We start from the raw sequence: 24283 nt of genomic DNA, 5'->3' as shown, positions 1-24283 counted from the left end.
ATCAAAAGTACTACTGAATGAAAAAATCAACATATTTAAGCGCACAAACATCAATAAAATTTCAGACACGAGTTTCATGGTTACGAGAAACCGCTTCATCAATGTGTAAAGGTGTAAGTTATGGAATGAGAATCATCCAATTAATTTAGAAACGCTTACCTTTATGCATCGCTAAAGAGATTCATTGCACCCCTAAAACATGTGTTTGCGTTCAGTTATGTTAATTTTCTCATGTACGTTAATGAGTTAATAAATTAAATTATTTTGTGATCTCGCTAAGAAAATTTGCTCTTCCTTAAAATTGAGATAGATTTTAGATAAAATAAATAAATATTTATATTTTTTCAGATCATTGCTGCAAATAATGTGGAGAGATAGGTGGCATTTTCCCCCTTATACGTAGCAAAAGGAGGAAAATCCCCCCCCTCCACACACACACACACACACACTTGCTAGCGTTAGGAGACAATTGTAATTGTCTCCTAACGTTCCTACGCTAGCGAGCTATCCATATTTAAGACATTTTACCTACTCATTGTGAAATTAAAGTTATATAAAATTTTAGTTCCAAGTTTGTTCGTACAATTTTTAGCGGGACACATCACGCGATGAAAAACTAAGGATCGACCCAAGGTACGAGTACAATATATACAATTTAAAAACAAAGAGCTTTTGAATATCCATTTTCGAGTGTTTTTACAGTTATAATATCCTAGTTCATTTATTTATTTATCTTTTTTTTTCAATAGAAAAAAGATTCTTTGTAACCCCGAAACCCTTGTCTTTAATTCTTTTTGTGCATGATTAACTCAGGGTTTTAATGATTGAAACCAAACGAAAAGAAAAAATTTGATTATTTTTTTGGTTTCAAATTAGTGTTTTGTACAGAATACTAGGATTTTTTAACCGCTTTTTGCTTTTTTTCCCCCTAGAACAGTGCACTTAATTACATATCTTCAAAGGAAAACAGCCATTCGCATCGAACAGGTTTACTTATCACTTGTCTAAGCATTATTGGCAAAGAGCCAACCGTGGCATCCATTTCGGATCGAGTGAAAATTATTGAAAATTTTTATTTCAACTCATTGAAAAAATAATCATTATAAATCAGTGAAAGAACATAACTTCCCCGTTTTCGCTGTAAATGAAGGTAAGGTGTTTATATTATTTCCTTAAAAAGTTTCAGATCCATAACATTATTAGAATATTGGATGCAAGAATTTCAGTTTACATTGATTGAATAATTGAAAAAAGTCGAAAAAGTGACCTCCCTTTGTAAGTTCTTAGAAATTCGGTTAATTACGTTAGAACGTCAAACAAACCATAATCTTGAAGAAAATTATTTTTCCTATCTAGTGATGCATTGGGTTTTTTTCTACGTTTATTAGGATCGTTTTTACGGTCGTAAACATGCAAAAGTCTAAACCGTGGATAAAATATTAAATATTTCATTTTCAAATTCAAATTTTAAAAATCGAGTTTCAAATTGTAACTTGAGACATTTCAGACAACTTGTATACCAAGTTTCGTGTCTATAAGTGGGATAGCTTCGCCGTACAGAGCACAAACGCACACAAGGGTGTCGCCTTCAGAAGAGTGAAAATTTCAAACTAGTTTTGGCCAGGATTTTCAGTCAAATACTCCACTGTGCGACAATGCTATCAAATCTAAGGGGAGGGGGAAGCAGCCGATATATTTAACTAGGAAAATATTTCCATTTAACCCTGTCTTCATTTCGGTAATTATTTTACTCTAATTAAAACTTGAGCAGGCGTTGAAAAATAAACCGTGCTGGTATTTTATCAAAAGTTGTAACTTTAGCTTAAAATTGTGGAATAAGGAAGAATAGTGAATTCGAATTTCGGGAAAACGGTTCGAGGTGCACCAGAATCTGGTCTAAGATACTCGTAACTAACATTTCTACTTCTAGTTCTTTTCATCTGACTCGAAGGTGATCAATTGACACACGCACACACACACACACACACACGCACGCACACACAAATTCTGTTTTGTAGAAGATGACCAGACCGGTATCCAGACTTAATGCAGAATTAAAACGTTGCCAAAATATTGTGCGCTTTCTATAATTATTTCAGAAATTGTTTTAAAATGTTTTAGTATGTAAAAACTTATTTTAATCTTTTCTCACGACTGAAACTTTTATGAAAAGTTTGTTTTCTGGCGTCCCCCCCCCCCCCTCTTCCCGTGAAAACTAGATTTTTGCAATGGTACGTTATTTTTTAAAGCTTGGTGACTGATAGTTTTTTTTGACTGATGACGAAGATGAAACTAGTTTTTTTTGACTGATGACGAAGATGAAAATTTTCAACGTTCTAAAAATGATTCGATTCTGATAATTTTCCTTTTTTCTTTCAATTTTAATGGAAAGAAGTGTTTAAATTTTGTTTCGATTAAATGCGATTGAATGTCGAATCCATTGCTGATTCCGTTTCTTTCTTTTTTTCCCTCCCCCCCCCCTTTTTTTACATTAATTTAATTTTATTAGAAGTTTAGCCAAGTGGATCGAAATACGAAAAGACAGATTATATCTGCAAATTAATTAAAAGCGATTTATTCGAAAAGCTCTTCGCTATAGATACTAGTTCCGGAATATAATCTGAATCATTTTTTTTTTCTTCTGTTGTGAAATAAACGCATTAATGACTTCGCGTTAAACCGCGAACTTGATTTTCCTCCCTCCGTCGTGGGCGTTCTCGACGCCATATTTGGAACTGGCTTCATCCGATCTGTCTGCAACGATACGTCACTTGTCCACGTGCATAAACACTTCTGCGGCAGCTTTTTAGAACTCGGTTCTCGGGAAAAGGCGCCAATTTTTCAATAAGAAGACGCTTGTCTTTCTGAATCTGGGTTCTAGTTCATCTCATGCATGCGCCGGGAACGAGTTTATTTATCGCAGCTTCGGGTTAAATCCCCCCCCCCCCAACTTTTTTTAGTCTGTTTTTAGTAATTAGCAAAATGCCATCATTCACTTACATATCCATATCAATGGTTCATACTTTCTTTAAATGTTTTAATTTTTACAAAATAAATGCCAAAAATCCTATCAGCCAACGTTCAGGACAAGGACAGATCCAGAAATTTTTCAAGGGAAAGGCAATTGATTTTTATTACTTACTTTTCACTATATATAGTGATTTTAAAATATTGACCACAAAGGTTTTTGACTTTAATTCCGAAACAGTTCCGAGATAGGGTCCAAAACCCTAACATCCTTTCTCCCAACATCAATGAAACTTAGCCTAAAATTGCGTTTTTTGAACTTCATATTCAAAAAATTACTGGTGGAGAGTCCCTCAAGGGAGGGGCGATGGTCCCCATTGCACCTCCCTTGTATCCGTCCCTGGTTCCGGAGTGCTCCGAACTAAAATTTTTTGGAAGGAGGAAATTCCTTATTGTAATTCTGAAACTCGCGCTGTAATTTCTCATTGCAAGTTTCACTGCTTAATAATAATAAGGTAGAGTCTTGAAAACTCGGCATTCGATAATCCGACCGAATCCAGAAAACCGCACCACGCACCACCTTCTGTCAAGCGCGCGAAAAACCAATTGCTCGCACATTCCCAGATAAGCCGGCATTTTCACAAACTCGGCCATATTTTGATCCACATTAAGCCGAGATTTTGGGATTCTGTTTTACATTTTGTATATTTATTCAATTTTTGTAAAAAAATGTCCAAAAAAAGGAGTCAAATCCACCAATTAAATAGCTTCCTAGGAATTTGAAAACTGGCGACGTTATAAATTGTATTGGTTTCGTTGGCTAAACATGGGATGCTATTGAGCTATTACCAGCATGACACATTTATTAGTTAGAAAAACCGGCATTGGGAAATTTTTAGAAACTATTACTGACCCATGCTTTAGTGTTACGAGAAGTCTTTTTCTAAATGTGCGAAATTTTAGCTTTTCGTACGCTAAACCGCTTTCACAACGATGTGATTTCAAATGCATCAACATTGCAAGCAAATGCATATCAACTCAGATTCAGACTGCAGTTTCGTTCTTATTTTGGACTTATCAGTCTGGAATAACCACAACCAAAATGCAGGCAAATAACCTCATACAAAAGCTGCGTATATCTTCCTATTAATATGAATTAAGTATGGCTGAGTATATCTTATATCTTCAGCATACTAATATTATTATTATTTCACTATGCACAAACATAACAAAAGCTTCTTTTGACGTCATTATTTCAAACGAATTTTCACGGAGAAATCTGACCGAATATCAAAATAATTCCTGTTTCTTTTTCCTAAAAAAAAAAAAAAAAAAAATCGCTGTCCCAAAGTAATGGGAAACATTATCGCTTTTTAATCATAGTATTGCAGGAATTTAAACTAAAGTAAAAATCGTAATTTCTAAGATTTTTAAAAAATATATAAATATATGCTTTGAATTCGGAAGTTCTACATAGCTATCATAAGATTACCACAGTGGCAAACAAACTAGGTTTATTTCGTCCAACCCAATTTTTTCTAGATTTGTTTCAACTTTGTGGGCAACGCAACCCCATCATCGTTAGTTAGAAATCCAGATTTTTTACTGCCAGCTCCCGGGAGTGCCAAGGAAAGATTGGTTTCAACGCATCTGCTTTGTCACTTAACTTCTAACGCGGCTCTTGCCTCATTCATCAACTTCCAACTGCTGTTCCAAGAAAAGTTTCGCTTGGAACTAAATCGTCGGCTTCGCTTCTGCTAAAAAAAAATAGATGAAAGAACAATGAGAGCAATTCGCGCAACTGGCAGTAGCTATCGGTTTAATGTCAAACTGGCATGCTGTCCTGGTATTGTAAGAAGTATGTTGTGGCACAGGTATGTGTCAGCAGTTGAGATGGATGGGTTAATAATGATCCTTTCAGCAAATAATTGACATGTGGAAATGGGGTGTCCATTCCCATTGAAGTGCTTGCGTAAATCTTCGTACCCTTTTCATCCAATAGTTCTTAAATGCGAATTAATTCATTTTTAAAATCGTTGTCAATTGTTGTTAATTCACTACTAAAGGAGAGGCCTTCCCCCTCCATGTGAAACCATCTTCAGCTTGTGTAATTGATTTCAATCAATTTCCTTCATGTCTGACCATCTTGAATGTACTTGTGGAATGTTTTAATCTTTTGAAAATACCCAAAATAATAGAAGTCGAGCTGTTGTCGTTTCTTCGATCAGATATTGTATATATAGAAAACATAAATACTGGTAAATAAAAGAAGGTATCGATCGCTTTAATCAAATCGTTGCAGTACTTTTTTTTTCTGGATCTGCATGAAAAATTCATTAATGTGAAACATCTATAAAAAAAATTCTAACTGATGAAACGCCAAAAAACTGAAAATAATGGTTCAAATAAGTGGCTTTTCAATTACTGTTTTTGAATTAAGTTGAGTTTGGTTTGCTTTCAAGAGGTAAACTTTTAATTTGCAAGCAAAACATTTACTTAATACTAGAGGATCCAACAGACGTTGTTCTGTTGAAACTTTGTAAATTGAAAAGCTAAAAAATGTCAATGAATTATCAAGTGTTTGAATAGTTTTGTTAAAAAAAAATAAGTAAAAAGAAAATGTTTTAAGCTGCTTGGTGTCAGAATGCGTATATTTATTACAACTTGATTTATATAATGTCCACTGAGCAGTTGTTTTATCAACTATTTTTTCTCCCGTACTTGATGGTTTGTTCTTTGAGACATACTCAAAGGATAAAAAGCGTCCTCAGATATTAAGCGTAGAAAACTGACTACTCATCTAGAACAAACGGAAAATCCCGCTGCAACATCCCCATATAAAAAAGAATAAAACAATCGAAAGGATATCATTTAAAAAATGATAAAGGTAAAAACAGTTCTCTGGAAAAGCTAAAATCACTCATCCCCCCCCCCCCTTCCGATGTAAAATCAACAAATTCTTCAACTAAAATGACTAAAAAATCTTTAAAAACGAAAAATAATTTTTTGCAATTTGAAATATTTCGCCAAATAAACAAAAAAATACAATAAATTACATTATTAGCAGCTTTAAAATGCAAACAAATGATCACACAACTCTATTGTTTATAGCCAAAGTCGCCAAGCCACCACGTTACTACCACGTTACTGCAATCCAGCCGATCAGTGAGCGAAGCTAACTCCGACCAATTAGCGGTCCGATCTTTTGAACGAAAACCTTTAAAACTTCATATATTGCCTAATTTGTTCTTTCCACCAAAGATAAAAATCTTCGGGGATATTTCGATAATTATGAATCTGACGCGATCGTCTCATTTTTGGCGTAAATAATTTTATTTTGGTAACCCTGCTGATTTATAGAAACCCTAAGTGAATAGATGTTTCCGATCTTTTTGTTTTGATTTGAAAGAAAAATACCTCTCGCGCAGGCGCTGGAGCGAAAAATTGACACCAATGAAGAAAGATCGCCTGATTCCCAATTATCGAAATATCCCCAAATCTTCCTCTGCAGCGGTCTTTTTATTTCAGTTCTCGCTCGACAATAGGTTAAAATAAGTATTAATCATTTGGGAGATATAACCATCCAATGTTTAAATTAATTAATTAACAAAAACGTTTCCGATTCGATCCATCGCGCTTCGAAAACATGCTTGCCACAACTTAATTACACACAAAAAATTTGATCAAAATCGGTCCAGCCGTTTAAAAGCCTTATGGTGACAAACGTCCGCACAGAAGATTTTTTTAATTAAGATATTCGTTGGAAAAACTTCAAATGAGCACACAATAAAAGTATTTTGTACTCATGACTAAATACAATTTTTAGGCTTAACATTTTTCACATTAATACAAAAGTAATTTTTACATTACAAATTGACTGTTTTCCCATGAGGTTACTTATTCCTTATCAACAATAAAAATTAATTTATACGAATTGTGTATGTTTTATTTTATTTTGTTTATTTATTTATTTTTTTAATACATTATATGCATACAACAAGTGTAGTGAACAATAAAACTAGATTTAAACTAGTATAAAATGAACTTTATGCTAAATTTAAAATGAAACCGGCATAATTCATGTCTCAATCATTTTATATGAATATTTTCATCTTTCTTTACTACTAAGCTTGAGAAATCAACATTAAATTGAAAAGAATATTCAAAATTTTTGTATTAATGAAAATATTTTGTATGCCAGAGCACAAGGAACATGCATTTGGCGAATCTGCCAAACATACTTTTTTTTTAAATTAAATTCAGCGAAAAAAAACATATCGGTATAGAAATTTTGAAAAACACTGTAAAAAAAATTGCAGTACTAATTGAAAATCTATAGGAAACTGGGATTCTATAAAACTTTCTCCTAACTGATGCAGCTTCTTAGGCAAAGTAGTAACGTTACCAAAGAAGATGCAGTATCGGTTTTTAGAAAATTTTATGGAATTCCAGTTTTATAATGTTTTTCTAAAAGTACAGTAATTATTTTTTTTCCGTGTACCTGATCATGGTTGAATAGACAAGTAACTTAAAGACCGATGAACCGTCACAGTCCTTGCTCAGTAAAAAAGGGTGAAGGGTGATTAATTACGTAGAAGTGAAATTTTTTGTTTATTTATGTTACATAACTCCCTCACATCATAAACAGTCTGACCAAGAAATGTATGGAATAGGCAATCGACCAGGTTAAGACGATTCCATTTGTATGAATCTAGCAGCGGCGAAGGGAAAATAGCGATGGGATATTGATGCACGCGTTTTACAATGTCACTAGCGCCTTAATTTATTGCATTATCTAAGTTGAAAATGAGGGGGAGGAAAAGGAGCGAGGGAAATAAAACTGAAAGGGATCAAAAGTACGAGAGATAGTGTTAGCAAGACTCGACTACTTTAGTCAAAATATTGATGTTGTTATTTTATTTTTCTTTTACAGATGCCCTCCTGGCGGACTTGCAGAACCAGACGCAGCTGAACCTGTCGTCAGCTTGTCCCACCTCTCCGAGCGGGAACAGCTACGCAGCAGTCATGTCTCATGGTCCCAGGCCAGCTAACGCCACTGTCACTACCACGACAGTGACCACCTCGGAGCGATACACCGAATATCTGAATGGGGCACCGGATGACCAGGTAACTTTGCTTAATTGACAAAGGAGAAGTGATAAAAAGGAAAATTTGTGTTAGATGCACAATTAGCGGTAAAATTGCCAGCATGTATTTTGAGGTGCGTTGCGAGCGTGCTCTTTTTTCCGGCGCGTAAAAACGTGAACTGAATACGGGGGCATGCACGGAGGGGGGGGGGAACACACCTGGTGCCGTGGACCCGAGCCTGAAGGGGGCCCGAGATTTTTAAAATGAGTAGGGACGTAGGAATAAACAGTATATCAATGGGCCATAGAAGTCATTTGTGAAGGCCCCAAAATTTCTGTACTCGCCCCCGGCTGAATGAAAGTCCTTCGAATAAAACCTCGATCAGAAGTGTTAGTTCAGTAACGTTAACGTTGTCGCCTGAAGGGGGGGGGTAATCAATCCCGCGCTACATGTCTTAATATAAGCAATTTAAAAAATCGAGTTTTTCCTGATAAAACCTCGATCAGAAGTGTTAGTTCAGTAACGTTAACGTTGTCGCCTGAAGGGGGGGGGGGTAATCAATCCCGCGCTACATGTCTTAATATAAGCAATTTAAAAAATCGAGTTTTTCCTGATAAACTGAAAAATCTATAGTCCCAGTCTTTCATAAGACGCTCAGCTGGAACATCAGCTACAGCATAAATGTATAACTTATAAGAAAGCATTAAAAAACTATCTAAACGACACCTTGCATCAGATCCACTTGTTCTAATTTTTTACTGAGTTGCTTATGATATTGATCCAAAAACTAATCAAAGTTTTTGACCTTGAGTGCCGACCGCAACCTTTTCACGCATTCAAAAAAAAGTGAAATTTTAGACTTGACTGTAGTTTTTTCTGATTTTAACCCTTAATGACTAGGTTTTCAAAGATACCTAATCTGAACGTTTTTAAAGTAGAATAAAAGAATTTAGAACTATCTCTTTTGACCCAAACATTTCTAATATAAAACCATTCACAACGACAAAGTATGGCTAAAACTTGAAGATGTTTGTTTTTGGCTCAAATTGTTTCTTCAAGGCTTTAAAAGTTTCTTTACCGATATTACAGGTCTTATGTCAGGAGTCAGAATTCCGGTTTGACAGGCGTAGTTAATTATAAAAAATGCTCCTCCAAAAATTGTATTCGTAAAATTCTCATTTACATGAAGAAAAATATCGACGAAATCCGATCTAAAACGTAGCAAAATTCTGGTGGAAAACAACTCTGTAAAAGTTGTTTCCCTGCCGCTAGAGCAGTGTCATTGCACGGAAAACAACCTATCCTCGTATTAGGGTCATTCTCGCGAAAATGGCACAAATTATGTCCGACCCTTTGGATTTTTTTCTTTTTTTGTCAATTTTATTACCACAATTAATCAAATTTTTTTACATTGGTTTTCCATTCAATCAAATGGCAATTGTTTGTACATAAGTAGCTTAAGAATATTTTCTTTCCAAATCAGAGGGAGAATATTTGTGTGTCAGCTTTAACTTATTAAAACTTAAAATACATCGTGCTGAATTGTTGAATGTGTAAATTCTTTATCTTTCACGTGTGTATTAATGAATTTTAAAAATAATTTCTTGTAATTGCTGATCAGATTAAGTTTTAGAGTCATTATTTCATTTTATTCTTGTTCTAACTATACTTTTTTTTTGTTGAACGATTAGAAGGATTTATTTTTGAGGCATCCACTCTGTTATTAAAATTGAGTAAAATTGATTGGCAAAATTCAAAAATGTTGGACATTATTTGTACTGGGGATGCGCCGATTAATCGGCCGTAATCGGCCAAATTTTGCTGATTAATCGGCAGAATTTTTTTCTCCCTAAAGTAAATATTTTTCAACAAGAAACTATGGTGAATACATTTGTTAACAATAAATAAATGTAATTTTCTGCAAACAATTACTATAACATGTAGTATGATAGTGTACAGAATAAAAACGAAACAAGTTGTTTAGAAAGCTTGTAAAACTGAATGAAATATTGAAGAATCACTTTATAAGTTTATGTTATGATACCCTCACCCCAGCTTTTGATGACATAACAATTTTTTTTAGTTCTTTTGTTCCTTTTAATTATACGTATGATTACATTTTACAGTTTACTCTTTAAAATATTAATTTTGATTCAACAAAAAATTAATCATTTAAAAATATTATTTCATTAGAAAAAATGTGTAAATACTTTAATATTGATTGATTTATTTATTTTACAAACTGATAATTGAAGTAATGTTATTTTTTTAAATCTATTTTTTCTATTTTGAATAAATATACACATGTATGCAACATTACTACATTTTCATGTATCAATACCTTTCTCCTTTACCATAGTGCTTTTAGATAGCCTTATAATTTTTATAAAGAATACAAGCCTTGGATTAAATGGCTACTAATAATTAAAAACTAAATTTTAATTTAAAGTGCTCTTAAATAAGCCTGCTGACCAAAGGCTACCTCTTAATATTTTTTGTTTTTCATGTCGAATTAACATAATGTAGTTTTCCTTGCAGTAAGGTGAAAATTGGCTCAAAGAAATTGGATGAAATTTTGAAATTATTGTGTCAAAATTAGAAAAGTGGAGAAAAATAAATCAGCTCTAAGAAACAAACTGTTAACTGTATATAAAGTTGAAAAAAAATGAAAAAATGTGATGCAGAAACTGGTAGTATTAAAACTAATCGTTATGAACATCAATCGGCTCTGCTCATTAATCGGTAATAGGACAATTTGGATGTCGGCGCATCTCTAATTTGTACTACTTTCAAGGGAATGACCCAATGCACTTTCTTCAGTGGGGTCATTCCCAGTCAAATTAACCCCCCCCCCCAAAAAAAAAAAAAAAAAAAAACTCAGCCTGACCATCTAAGATTTTTGTGAAACTTTTCAAAATCTTAGTCTTTGAAATATTTAATTTATTTATAATTTTTTAGTATATATAAGTATTTGTAATTTATGAGGAATTAATTTATGAAATTCGCTAAAAAGCATTTTTTTTAAAACTTGCAGTAGTGCTTTCAAATGTTATAACTCATGTTCTATAAGAGCTATAGAGTTGTGCATAATATCTCAGTTTAAAGACAATTACATGCAGTTTAATTTGATACATAACGTGAATAATTTTCTAGAAAAATCTTTTCATAAAATTTTAGAATCTAAAAACTAAAAAACTTTTAAGCTAGCTGCCTTTATATATGTATATATATATACGTGTGTGTGTGTGTTTTGATGCATTTTAATGAATGCACCCAAAAATGTTCAAGATGGGACCATAAATGGATTAGTAATTACTGCAAAAAAATGTGGGAAACTGTTTCTAATTTTTGCTTTAAAAATGTTATAACTTAAGTTACATCGAGTTATATAATACCTCATTTCAAGGAGAATTGCTTGCACTTTGATTTGATTTGTAACTTGAATAATTTAAAGGATTTTTATTTTTATTTTTTGAAAACTTTAAAAATTTTGAGAAAAATAAATGGTTTTTGATACATTTCAAGGAATTTATTCGACAGTTTACAGAGTGGTACCATAAAGAGATCAGGAGATACAGCAATTTGCGAAAAAAAAAAAAAAAATCAGCAAAAATTGAAAGAAAATCTCCTACAGTATTTGCCTGTAAACTGCCGATCCTTTACTACTCCCACTCTGAAATAATTTAGATGCGTTCATGAAAATAGATTTTGAATCATGTATGTATGTATGTATATATATATATATATATATATATATATATATATATATATATATATATATATATATATATATATATATATATATATATATATATATATATATATATATATACAGGGGTCTGTCCAGGATTTTTCACAGGGTTCGTTTTTTGTGAAAAATAAAATAATTTTGTGAAAAATCAAATAATTTAAAAAAAAAAATTCTTGTAAAAACGAAAGTTTAGACTCTTGAGATGGTGGAAACTGCATCATTGACACTTAAAGTTGAGTGTTTTCTCTCTTTTCTGTTGAGAATATCATTCTTGAGTGTTTTTCTAGTATTTGAAGAGAGGGGGGAGGCATCGCTCCCTTGTAGATGGGCACCCCTCAAGTATCAATATTTATCTACCATTCTACATCATGTTAAATTATACTAGAAATGTTTTTTGTATTGTATTTAAAATAGCTGTAAGAAAAAAAAATAGGCAGGGGTTCAGCATTTAACTTTTTAATCCAAGACACTGTTTAAGAGCACAGAGTTTCGTTCAAACCTTATAAACTCCGGGATTTTCACAAAAATAAAAAAATATTTTATTTGTTATTAACTAAGCGTACTAAACATCTAAAATTCGAAAAATCAGATTTCCACAGCGGGTGCAAAGAGATTGCAATCCTCAAAGTGAAGGAATCAAAAGCATAAAAACGGCTTGTAAAATAAATATTTTTGATAAAATTACTTTTAAATTGCATTTTAGAGCCCTATGATAAACATATCATTAATATCTGGACACAGTTGAAGCAAAATAAATAAATTAATTAATTAAATAAAAAATAAACCGTCGATTCAGCATTTTAATTATTGACTCATAAAAGAAAATGGAATTCCCCTTTAAAAACTTGAAATAAGCTTTGTTACAAAAATAAAGAGACTTTTCATCTATTTGCATCCTAATAAAGCGAAGCTAGCTTGAAAAAAAAAAAAAAATATGATTCTCATATCGGATGTAAAAAGATTGCGTTTTTCAAAATGTAGACATCTATAGAAAAAAATAACAGTAAATAAAAGTTTATTTAAAGTTAATTATCCTTTTTAGTATCGAAAAACCAAACCCATATAACTTTCTCCCAAAATAACAGTTTAACATCGCACCACCAGACACTAAGTGGCGATAAGTTTAAATATTGTAACCCTATCTGAAGCGATCACATCCGCCCCACCCATACTATCCTTTGCAGTTCTAAATTCATTTCGCTGTATATTATTGATGATTAAATCATGAGTGGGGAGAAAAGTGCTTACTACGCCTATTCAGAGAATGTTGACGCTTTTCCAAAGAAGTTTACAACAACACCGCTGCATAAAACAAACAAGCAAAATTATAAACCTAACTGACTTTCAGCTGTTAATTTCTTTCAAAGAAACCAACAACAGGCATTATATTTATTTGGCGGTAGTAATTATTTATGGCTTGCAGGAGCATCACAAGAGTGCCGATTTTTTTTTCCTTTTGCAAAATTAGCTGATTTTGTATAAGTTGATTTCTCTAATTTAACTTTAAATATGCTGTATTATTTTAATTTGAGATTTGCTCTTTCAATAAACTATTTGTGAAAGATCCGTTTTTGTTTACCAGAATTTTGTGAAGGGTCCGTTTTGGTTGATCGGATTTTTGTGAAAGGTCCGTTTTGGTTGATCGGATTTTTGTGAAAGTTCCGTTTTGGTTGATCGGATTTTTGTGAAGGGTCCGTTAACGGACCCAAATTTGCTCTGGCCAGACCCCTGATATATATATATATATATATATATATATATATATATATATATATATATATATATATATATATATATATATATATATATATATATAATGGTAAGTAACAAAAAATTGAAAAAAAAAGAAACATTTAAAAAAAGGGGGGGGGGAGGGATAAAAAATAAACAAAGCCGAAGAAAAAGAAGAATGACTGCTTTGAGATTGATCTCATCAGCATTGGAAATCTCAAAGTATGAAGTACCAGAACTACAAAACAACATCAAATGGATAGTTAGGCAAACGCACTACAAATCCAAATAATGTATACTTTGAAGCGGTATTTTTTGGATTTGTAGTCCGTTTGCCTAACTATTCAATTGGTGTTGCTTTGTAGTTCTGGTACTTCATACTTTGAGAGTTCCAATGCTGATGAGGTCAATCTCAAAGCAGCCATTCTTTTCTTTTTCTTTGGCTTTGTTTATTTTTTTATTCCTCTCCCCTTTTTTTAAATGTGTTTTTTTTTAATGTTGGAATTTAAAATGTTGTAATTTTTAAATTTTATGGAAAAATAATCTGTTTTTGATAGATGTTCAAGCTACTACATACCAAATTAATCCAAATATAATTGTTCTTAAAATGAGGTATCATACAACTCTGTAGATTTGAGTTAAAATTTGAGTTAAAACATTTTTAAGCAAATTTTTGCAAAAACTGCAAAAATGTTCTTACATTATTTGCTTTAACTGCTGATGCATTCATTGTCAAACTCTAAAGTTTTTGGATGTATGTATTCATCAAAATGTAGTAAAAATCATATTTTTTAAAAAATTAATGGTATATTATTATTATCTTTAAAATTAGATACAACTCTGTAGCTCCCATAAATCTTAATTTATAACATTTCAAAACTTTTTAGGTGCATTCACACTGATGTACTCACTATGATTTTTAATAGATTAAATTGTAGTAAAAATTATACATATTTTCAAAATTTTTACAGTGATTTTCCCATTAATTTTTCTGAAGGTATACTCCCAATAATCCATTATGCACAATATGTGTATGCGATTGTAAGGCGTTGGTTTATTAAGTGTTAAGAAATATAAAGCTATAAATAAAACCCAATTTTAAATGAAAAATTTTGAAGCTTGAGGGCATACGCTATAATTTTAAAATATGTTTGAGAGACACGGCATATATAGTATGGCTTATGGCAACACCACTGAATTTTTAATCGTAAAAATGTTATTTTAAAATTTTTAAATTTTGTAAAAAAATTTTTTTCAAAGCATTCAAGTTAATTTTAAATTAGTTGTTTGCAATTGTCTTTAAAATGAGCTGTTATACAACTCTAGCTCCCATTAAACTCAAGTCACAACATTTCAAAACCAATTTTAGCAAAAATTTTCTAAACTCAGATTGATCAACTCTGATGCTAAAACATAAAAAACTTACAATATTATAGATAATTGGGGCAAAAAGCAGCATGACTTGCAAAAGTGAAAGTAGATTTAATTTACAATTTTTACATTGTCTGTTTAAGTAGCTGATGACATCAGTTAATTCTTTTAATAGTCTTTAGACATGAGTATGTACGAGTGGCTGCTGTAAAGAAATAACTAAAAAGAATCAAGAGTTTTCTATTTTTTACCTATTTGAAATGTTGAATTGTTAGCTGTTTTGATTTTAATGAGTTATTGAAAATGTCTAATCTGCATTCATCTGTAATTTAACAGTTTAAAGCACAAAAATCATTATCAATTAATTCTTTTGAAATGCAGTTCAAAAATTTTCGTTTTCAAACTTTGCTTTTACAGGCTATGAATGAAATTTAATTTAATTCTTAAATCCAGCATTTCACCATTACGATTTTTTATAAAGTCATGGAGGGGTCGGGTGGAGGAAGGGTGGATACCGGGGAGGAATGATGGGATGATCACCCCTCCCTTGAGGGACTTTTCACCGATACATTTAAGATATTGAGGTTCAAAAAACGCAATTTTAGACGATCTTTGACAATGTTAAAGTTTAAGGAAGAGGTCTGAGACCTTTCCCTGTTATTAGTTTAAAACTGAAGTCCGAAGCAATTGCGATGAACATTTGCAAACCAGGATATGTAGTAAAGCACATGTAAAAAATTCAATCACCCTTCCCTTAAAAAATTTCTGGATCCGCATCCAGTAGAGGATTTTCATTTATTTATTGCAGAAAACATGCTTTTTCAGTTCAAAATTTTTACTCATCTGGGAAATATAATGCTTGCGTCTGGAAGCTCAAAGATTTTTACTTGGAAGAGGAGTTTTTTTTTATAACCCTGAAACATTGGTATGCTGAATGAAACCAGTGGCGGATCTAGCCGATCATTTCGGGTGGGGCCATCCAAAATTTTTGAACAAACTCTCGAGAAACTTTATTAAAATGAATGAGTCTAAAGGGATATTGAGTGTGTGTGTTTGGAATCCACCCCTCCTAGAAATATTTTACCTTAGAGGCTCTAAAAATCTAATTTTAAGCTATTTTTACACGTATTAATAAAGCGATGAAGATTCGTGAGCTCTCCCAACGAAACATTTCGAAATTAAAGCCATAAATACGCAAATTTAGGCTCTCTTTGGTCTCGAGAGCAATAGGTAACTCTGAGGACAACAGCATTTAGAGAACGTCCAAGTGTCTAAAGTTGGAATCAAGATATGATGCAAACGAAGGAGAAAAATTTTAAGAATAATAGTTCTTTTTCGAGGAGAGAGATATCATTTCTCTCCCAATCAAGGCCGAAATTTCTTTTAATGTAAAAAACATGTGTTAAATTTTGTTATTTTTTCATAATATTTTCGTTTTTTTCTCCTTTAAAAAAAAAAAAAAACCCTACAATCACAAGGCTTTGGGAGGGGCCATGGCCCCCATGGCCCCCCTCTAGATCGCGCCTGAATGAAACATACTTTGCAATTTTGTGTGTCACAACATTGCTTTATCAAATGTACTTTCCACACAAAGGAGAGTCGATGTTAATTACTCAAATGCATTAATTGTTACATTAAGTGTTATTCTATCTTGATTTCATTTGTTGAAATTATTTTTATTTTCTCAGCCTATTTATCAAAACCAGCAATCAATCAAGAGTGCCATGAATGAGAAATCCTCCAAGCCTCATTTTGCCAGCAATTTGTCAGAACTAGACAGCCTTTTAGAGGACTTAAACTCTTCTCGATATGCTAATTATCCAAATAAAAAAAGTAAGTTACATCTAATTAATAAAGCGTTACAATTTTTTTTCTTTTTTTGTCAAAACCCTTGTAATATTTGTTTGCCAGGTTATTTCATGGTTCTTAAAAATTCCCTTTTTTATTATAAAATAAAAGGCTCCTTAAAATATTTCATTTCAAGGTCCTCAAAAGTCCTTCATTATCAAATTATTGCTAGCAAGTTATCCTATTTCTGCCCCCCCCCTCTCCATATACATTGTAAAGGAGGTAATAATGGTTTAAAACCAAGGTAATAATACTAAAATACATATTAAGAATTATATTAATATGAGAAAAATCAGAAAGTACAATTTTGGTGTAAAGTATTGAGACTCACGAAACTTCCACATTAGTGTTCGTGACCCCAACCAGCAAAAAATATCACTGGCCGCAACAAATTATGTCAGAATTAGGGACAAATTTGAGTGCAAGACAAAATATAGTACTTTCACTCTACAAGTATTTTCTTTAAGACTATTTATCGTAGTAGATAATCTAAAAAATCAAAGCAAAGCAGCATGTCATATTTTTGAATAGTTAGGTATGCTGCTGTAAAACTTGGAATTCTTAGTAGACAATAAACAGCTGTGCTATTACTGAGTTTGGTTGTTCATACTAATTTCTATTGTTGAATTTGTTAGTTTTTGAAACAAGTTTTGCCAAAAGTATGCTGAGTAATTTTTTGCCCTTATTTTTTTGAAACACTTTCATTGTAATTTTCTTGAGTAATAATGCAGTTTAAGTGTTAAATTGATATAACTTTATTTTTAATATAATGTGTTCTGTGTTTTTTAAACATAGGTTATGAATCTCCTTCCTATAATATTTACAACAATGAAACTATACCACATAAACTGGCTTCCAATGGTGTTTCTGAACCTATAAGACCAACTGTTGACAGTCTGTTGGATGAATTACAAAGTTCACTACCTGACACACCAAAACAGTAATGTTTTTAAAATTTTGATTGTCTTGAATACTTGACCTAGGAGTTGTAATATTTTCTAACTTTTTTTTTTCTTTTTATCATTTTTCTGCTTGTTTTTCTCTTTAAACTATGGTAAATGTTTATATTATCTACTTTCATTCTTACTGTTCAAAATGTGGATTCTACATTTTTTAACTGTGCACCTTATTACTTTTAATTTGGAAAAAAGGGGGGGGGGGCATTTTAACGTTTGTCATGTTCCAAGGTCATGCACTGGAGTTTATAATTACTTTCTTTTTCGAAGTTAAAAATCCATAAACAGTAGAATTAAGAACTGTATTCATAATTTGAAATATCGAACAATAATGAAACTTTGAAAAGTCTGTGTCCACTTTCAGTGAAATATTTTTAAATTAATTTTCCAAAGCATTTTTGTTTATACTTTGGTTATTTTTGACTTTCTGTTAGTGTCTGTCACCTACAGGACTATTCAAAAGACGTATAATGTACTTGGATTTTAATGGTTGAAAATCGAGGAACATTGACGTAAACCTGAAAAGTATTATAAACTACAATTATATGAAAACACGATTTGAAAAAAAAAAAAAAATACAAAAGGGATGCAATAGGTGTGTATTTAAATTTAACAAACATATTTTCTCCACTTTTATTCTTGCATTAATTAACTATTTTATTTTATTTTTTTATTACATTATTTAAAACTTTTGCTGATTTGCAATATTAAGAGTATTTATTTGTTTGTTCTTTTCAGATTTAAAGTATTTCCCTTGCAAAGTTCTGCACTTTTTTTTTTGGAATATGTATGCATTGATTTTAAGCTCTATGCCTATGTCTGCATTTATAAGTACATCATTAAAAAACTATTAGAGTTACTGCTTACTATAATGACCTTTCAAAACATCAAATAGGCTCGTGAAAAATCATTATATAGGCTCAGCTTTGTTCTTTTTGGCTTTGATCATTTGAGATATATTATGGTTTGAGAAAGGAGGCAAGTTAAAATAAATGCATTCTGAAAAATTTATTCTGAAGTTTTGAATGTTGTAACATTTGCACTGCTTGGCAAAAAAAAAAAAAAAAAAGAGTAATTTTTGAATTTTTAAAGTTATTTACTTTGAAGAAAAATTTCCAAATATTTTATCAATGCAGTTAAAAAGATTTTGTATTTTTTAAATACGCTTTTTAACCTCTTGGGCTGAAAAGATGTGCTATTGTGCAGATAGGCCTTAATCTTTGCTTCGAAAATGGAAATGACATGCTGTGAATATCCACTAAATTTACTGATTAATGTAAGTTGGTGAGTTGGATTTAACTTTTTGATCTTCAAACATGCAATCTGTAGTGCTGTTGCAAGGAACTCAAAGTTATTGTTCTGTGAAATTTCTTTTATGTGACACAATAAATAGCAACAACATCACTAGCAGTGAATTTATTATTTTTAAGTAAGCTTTTTTCCCCTACTTTTATTTCTTTACTTTTATTCTTCTTCTACTTTTATTTTCAAGTTTCTAAGTATTGTTTTGTTAATCTTTTTTTTTTTTATCTAAATTGTTCAATGATATGCATTTTTCAGATGATTTACTTAAAACTTTAATAGAAAGTTATGCAAATAAAACCTCATATTAGATGAGCAAGTCATGGGTTTCAACCAATTAATATATAGAGCTGGAAGTTAATAATTTTTCCATTAACGATGAAAACTTATAAAGCACAGTGACCCCCCTAACTAAAATTTTTGGTTCAACTGTACCGAATGATAAAATACAAGTATGCATGCATATTGCATAGCATCTAATAAGGAGGAACATTAGGCATTATTTAATAACAATTTTAAGAATTAAAAATAAGAGAAATTAATTTCAAATTTGCATTGTTGTCTCCGAACAGGGGTGCCCACGGGTGGGGGGGGGGTTATGGTGCAAGTTGGGCCATAAAAAAATTTTTTTTTGGGGGGGGAGGGTTATTTTTTAATTTTTTTAAAATTTATTTATTTAAATGTATTTATTGATTTATTTTTAATGAAAATGGTTTATTTTATTTTATTTTGTTTGTATTGTATTCCATTTATTTGTTTAGTGTGTGTATGTCACTGGTGTAGAACAGAACTTTTCTAATAATATAATAATAATAATAGCAATGAAAAATAAATAAATAAATAAATAAAAATTATTTAAAAAAAAGTTGATAAAATAAAAAAAGAGAGATGAAAAATAAAAAAGGAAAGAGGTTTGATAAAAAATGGGAGAAGGGGGGGGGGGATTTGCGCCATTGAACTTTAGGGGGATGGGCACCCCTGTCTCCAAATTTGCCGAATCATCATCAACATTTGCCGAATATGATGTTTGGAGAGGTCAGTGACCTCGCTGACAAGGGTGGATTCAGGGGAGGGTCAACTGACCACTCTGTGATGAGAAACACTTTCTTTATTGTTATATTTTTTTCTTTACTTTTATTATTATTGTTGAAAGTTGATTTTTAGTGCGGAAAAATTAGTATATGTAATCAATGTTAATAACATTTACTTAGTCTTGTTAGATATCTCTATTCGGCGCTTCTCACAATTCAATAGCAATTCTTTTACGATGCAAGTATTAAAATGCATGTCGACAATCTTTCCCATCTTTTTTATCAGAATATATGTACAGGAATTTATTAGAATGTCATAAAATTTATTATTTTATAAGCATTAAATGCTACATTTTGAAGAAGATTCAAATTAAACTTTGTTTTTCATTGAGTGAAACTTAACCGCCCTTACAAAAATTTCTGGATCGGCCTTTGCTCGCTAACCTCCAATTGAAGCACCCATGACAACAAATGTAAAAATTTCTTGTGAAGTTGACTATGTAAGCTAGTGTGTTTACTCTTTTTAATATGTATTCTTATTACGCATCAGCTAACTCTTCGTAGTAATTATTTTCCAAATGCATCATGTGACACTTTTAGTAACAGTTGTGTATTCATTTTTCCAGCTCTAGTGTAAAGTATAGCCAGAGTACACAATCACCAATGATAAATTCTGTGAGTTCTTATCCACCTCATCCTCAAACTGTGGATGCTGCTGCTCCTGCTGCATCTTCTGCCACTAAGGAGTTAGATGATCTTATGGCTTCTCTCTCAGATTTCAAAGTATGATACCATTTTACTCCTGGCCTTTTCTGTTCAATGATTGTTATAATCTATTTTTCCCATTTTATTCTTCTTGACTGTTCCTGTTTTGATCTTTCTATAAAATTTTTGAAATGTTCTAAAAAAAATTTTTTTTTAAGCATTTTTTTTTTTTACAAAACTGTTAGCTTTTATACTTTTTAGCGAACTTTGGACATTTTAGCTGGAGAAAAGCAAAATTTGGAATAGAAGAGACTTTCATAAAGAAAACATATTATTTTATATGTGCTTTCTGTTAATGGCAAATGTTGATGTTGAACAGAGTGACTGAGGGTTTAAAGAAATTGCTTTTGGACAATAGGTTTTTCTTTTGATTTTAAGAATATCAATAAATGTTTGATAATGCACTGCAATTCTGATTTTCTTGGAAGATTGAAACTAGAAATTCATAAATTTTTCTTTTCTTTATCAGGTACTTATTTAAATTTGTTTATTTATAAATGACATTGTTATTTTATTTATTTATTTTTTCAATTAAACAATTAAACTTAAAATGCATGTGTACACTTTTTTGCATTATATTTATAAATACAAGTTACGTTTTATAACTAAATAGATAAATAATATTTAAAAAGCTATGTAAACATTTTTTTTTTGGTATGTTTCTAGGACGTTACTTATCAATATAAGGTCATGTTTGTTAATTTTTTGAAGCGCTTGCATTTTTTGAAGTCATTTTTTTAAAATAATTTTTGATTTATCAACATCCTTATCCTGCCTTGAGAAGAGTGCAAATGTATAACTAAATAAAAATATAAAATATGTACTTAATTTAAATTCTTGATATGTTATTTATAAATTATACTAGTAGAATTTTAACTAATAAAAAACAATCTTCTAATATTATTAGCTATGCATCTGCCAAAAAGTGTAATTCAAGTTCCTTTTGAATTCACTAAGTGCCCTCAATATATTTGTTTTATTTCTTCAAGTGTGGAAAAATATATTTTCTTTACAGTCCATGGAAGAGGTTTACATATTTATGGAAACTCAGGTGGAGGAGGTGTGTGTTAGGAGACATGCTCTGTTGCTTCTCTGTGCCAGAATATGTTCTAAAAATAGAGCAAACATGTGGCTGAGGAAAGCTCCCTGTCAAGCCACCCACTCCACTCCTCAAAATAACCCCCATCATACTTTGGAAGCAAAATGTAGGGCACTTCCCTTAATTTGGGACTCTCTCCCCCTTCTAACGTTCCCTGCCCAATCCTGCCAGCCTGCCCTTTTTCAGTCAACTTGTGACATGGACTTGCCGAATCAGAGTGTGTGCTGAGTGTTGATGGGAAAATGATAAAAGAAAATTTAGAGTTTTCCCACAATTCTGAGAGGGCCTAGAATTTTTCCTTCCAGCTCTGATGGCATTTTTTATCTCGCTACTGCTTGAAGTAGCAACCACTTTTTGACACCCCATTGCCGATGGGACAGTTGGGTGTAGTTTTTTTGTGCCTGTTCTGGACATATTCATAGTTTGTTTGCTCTTGCTGCAGCATACACAGCCCAACAAGGCTTCCGAAGCACAGTACGCCAAACCCCAGAAGGTCAGCAGGTCACCAACTGGTAGTGGTAAAGGTGTTGACCAGTTGGATTCTATGCTTGGTACTTTACAATCAGACATGAGCAAACAAGGTGTCAACACTAGCCCTAAAGGACACTGTACTGCTTGCAATAAACCAATTGTTGGGCAGGTAAGTCTCTTTTGTAATTTATTTCATAGGAAAAGTATATTTGCTGTATATTTTTGTGTGTACTAATTTTATTTAATTTCTTTGATTTTAGAAAATAAGTATTGCCCCCCCCCCCAACAATTTCTGCTCTTTTGTTTTTGGAAAACCTTACATGTCTAAATTCCTATTTTGTCCCGCAGTTGTGCATTTTCTGATGAGCTTGAGTTCTGTCATTCCACCAAAGTGTGCTTGCATTTGAACCCCATATCAGTCTTAATGCATTTTGTTTGTCACATCTTAGGAGTGATGATGATGTTTTTTAAATAAATTGGCAATTACAAAGTCTATCTGCACTCATTCTTGATGAGTGTGCCATTGGCATTTTTTAGAGGGGGAATATTGGCATAAAAAGATTTTTTTCAGAAGATTAGAATCAAAATCCCAAAATTTCTGCTGTATGGCTTGCTACGCTGGACTTCAACATTGACCTCAATAAAAAGTACAAAATGAAATGCAGGATAAAAAAAAAAATGGTAGCAACTTGTTTGATGAGTAAAGAACATTATGAAAAAAAGCATTTGCCTTACTGAAAAAAGAAGCTGAATAAAAATCACTTTAGACTGCAGCAATAAATTCCTGTTGTGTCTTAGTTTATGTAAGGAACAGTTATTGGAAAAATGTGCCAAAAATAGAATTAAAGAAAGAAATGTTAACAGCTGGAAACGTTTAGAAGCTGCTACCTTTTTTATTATGAAAAAAGTAAAGTTAAAAATATGTAAGTCTAAAAATTGCATGGCTTATATATATTTAGCTCAAAAGAAGTTTGGTGGCTTTTCATAACACTTTCTTATTTTATTATTATTAGTTTTAAATGTGCTGCAATAATAAGTTTTGTAACTGTATATGAAATTTTCAAAAAACTTTTTTTCATGCAATCCTCGACCAGCAATGAAAAAAAAAGTTTAGGGGGTAGATAAACTAATGTAAACAAATACAATTGTTTTTTACATTTTTATTTGTAATTCTGTCTTTTCAGAGTCAAGATTATTTCTATGTTTACCGACTTGAAATACAATTTTCAAAAACTTAAAAAACATTACTTTTGGTGCATTTTTAGGGGTGGGGGGAGGCAAAATTATTTTTAGATACTCATGTTTATAAATGACTCAATTTATTTTTTTCTCAAAATTGATAATGTGACATATAATCTTATTTTGCGCTGATGTTAGCCAATTGATCTGCAAATTTTCAGATTTTGTAAAATTAAGTTTTTTGTTGACCTATTTTTGATTTGTTATTTTGTTTACTAATTAAAGAAGATTTGTTATAACAATATTGTCATGTTTGATTGATTGAACACTTTACACCGAGAAGTGTTTTAGCAAACCATAAAATTATATTTGGATATAACATGAAGTTACCAAATAGTTGTACAACCATCGCAACATTTTCAACTGCACTTTAAAGTTTTTTTTTTTACTTTAATTATCTCTATACACATGGACTTTAAAGTATTAAAAACTGAAGTGATATTCAGAAGTTTCAAAATATGGCAGCCAATCATCAACCCAACTAATTCCCTTTAAAATTCGGTGTCCAAAACCCTGCCTAAACTTCATCATTTTTATTTTCAAATGAAGTAAAGAACTTGTAATTTTACGCTTTTTCTTAAAATTGGCTTGGTGTTCTGCACTCAATTAGTGCATTGAAATTAAACACGTTCCTTAAATCATGAATTTAAAAACTTGAGAAATA

General features: G+C 31.6%; 1 protein-coding gene across 1 annotated transcript in view; it reads left to right on the top strand.

The window, feature by feature from the left end:
* LOC129230235 (paxillin-like) overlaps positions 1-23618 on the top strand; it is a 90834-nt gene extending 67216 nt beyond the window's left edge. Inside the window, exons 2-7 of the mRNA XM_054864635.1 lie at positions 7901-8094; positions 16597-16741; positions 17552-17696; positions 20672-20828; positions 22352-22549; positions 23565-23618. Coding sequence (XP_054720610.1) covers positions 7901-8094; positions 16597-16741; positions 17552-17696; positions 20672-20828; positions 22352-22549; positions 23565-23618 — 893 coding nt within the window. The remainder of the gene's footprint in view (positions 1-7900; positions 8095-16596; positions 16742-17551; positions 17697-20671; positions 20829-22351; positions 22550-23564) is intronic.
* Positions 23619-24283: the final 665 nt, after the last annotated feature.

Source organism: Uloborus diversus, chromosome 9, assembly GCF_026930045.1.
Source record: "Uloborus diversus isolate 005 chromosome 9, Udiv.v.3.1, whole genome shotgun sequence".
NCBI lineage: Eukaryota > Metazoa > Arthropoda > Arachnida > Araneae > Uloboridae > Uloborus > Uloborus diversus.
Note: the sequence above shows the minus strand (reverse complement) of the source record. Positions and strands in the feature narration are given on the sequence as shown.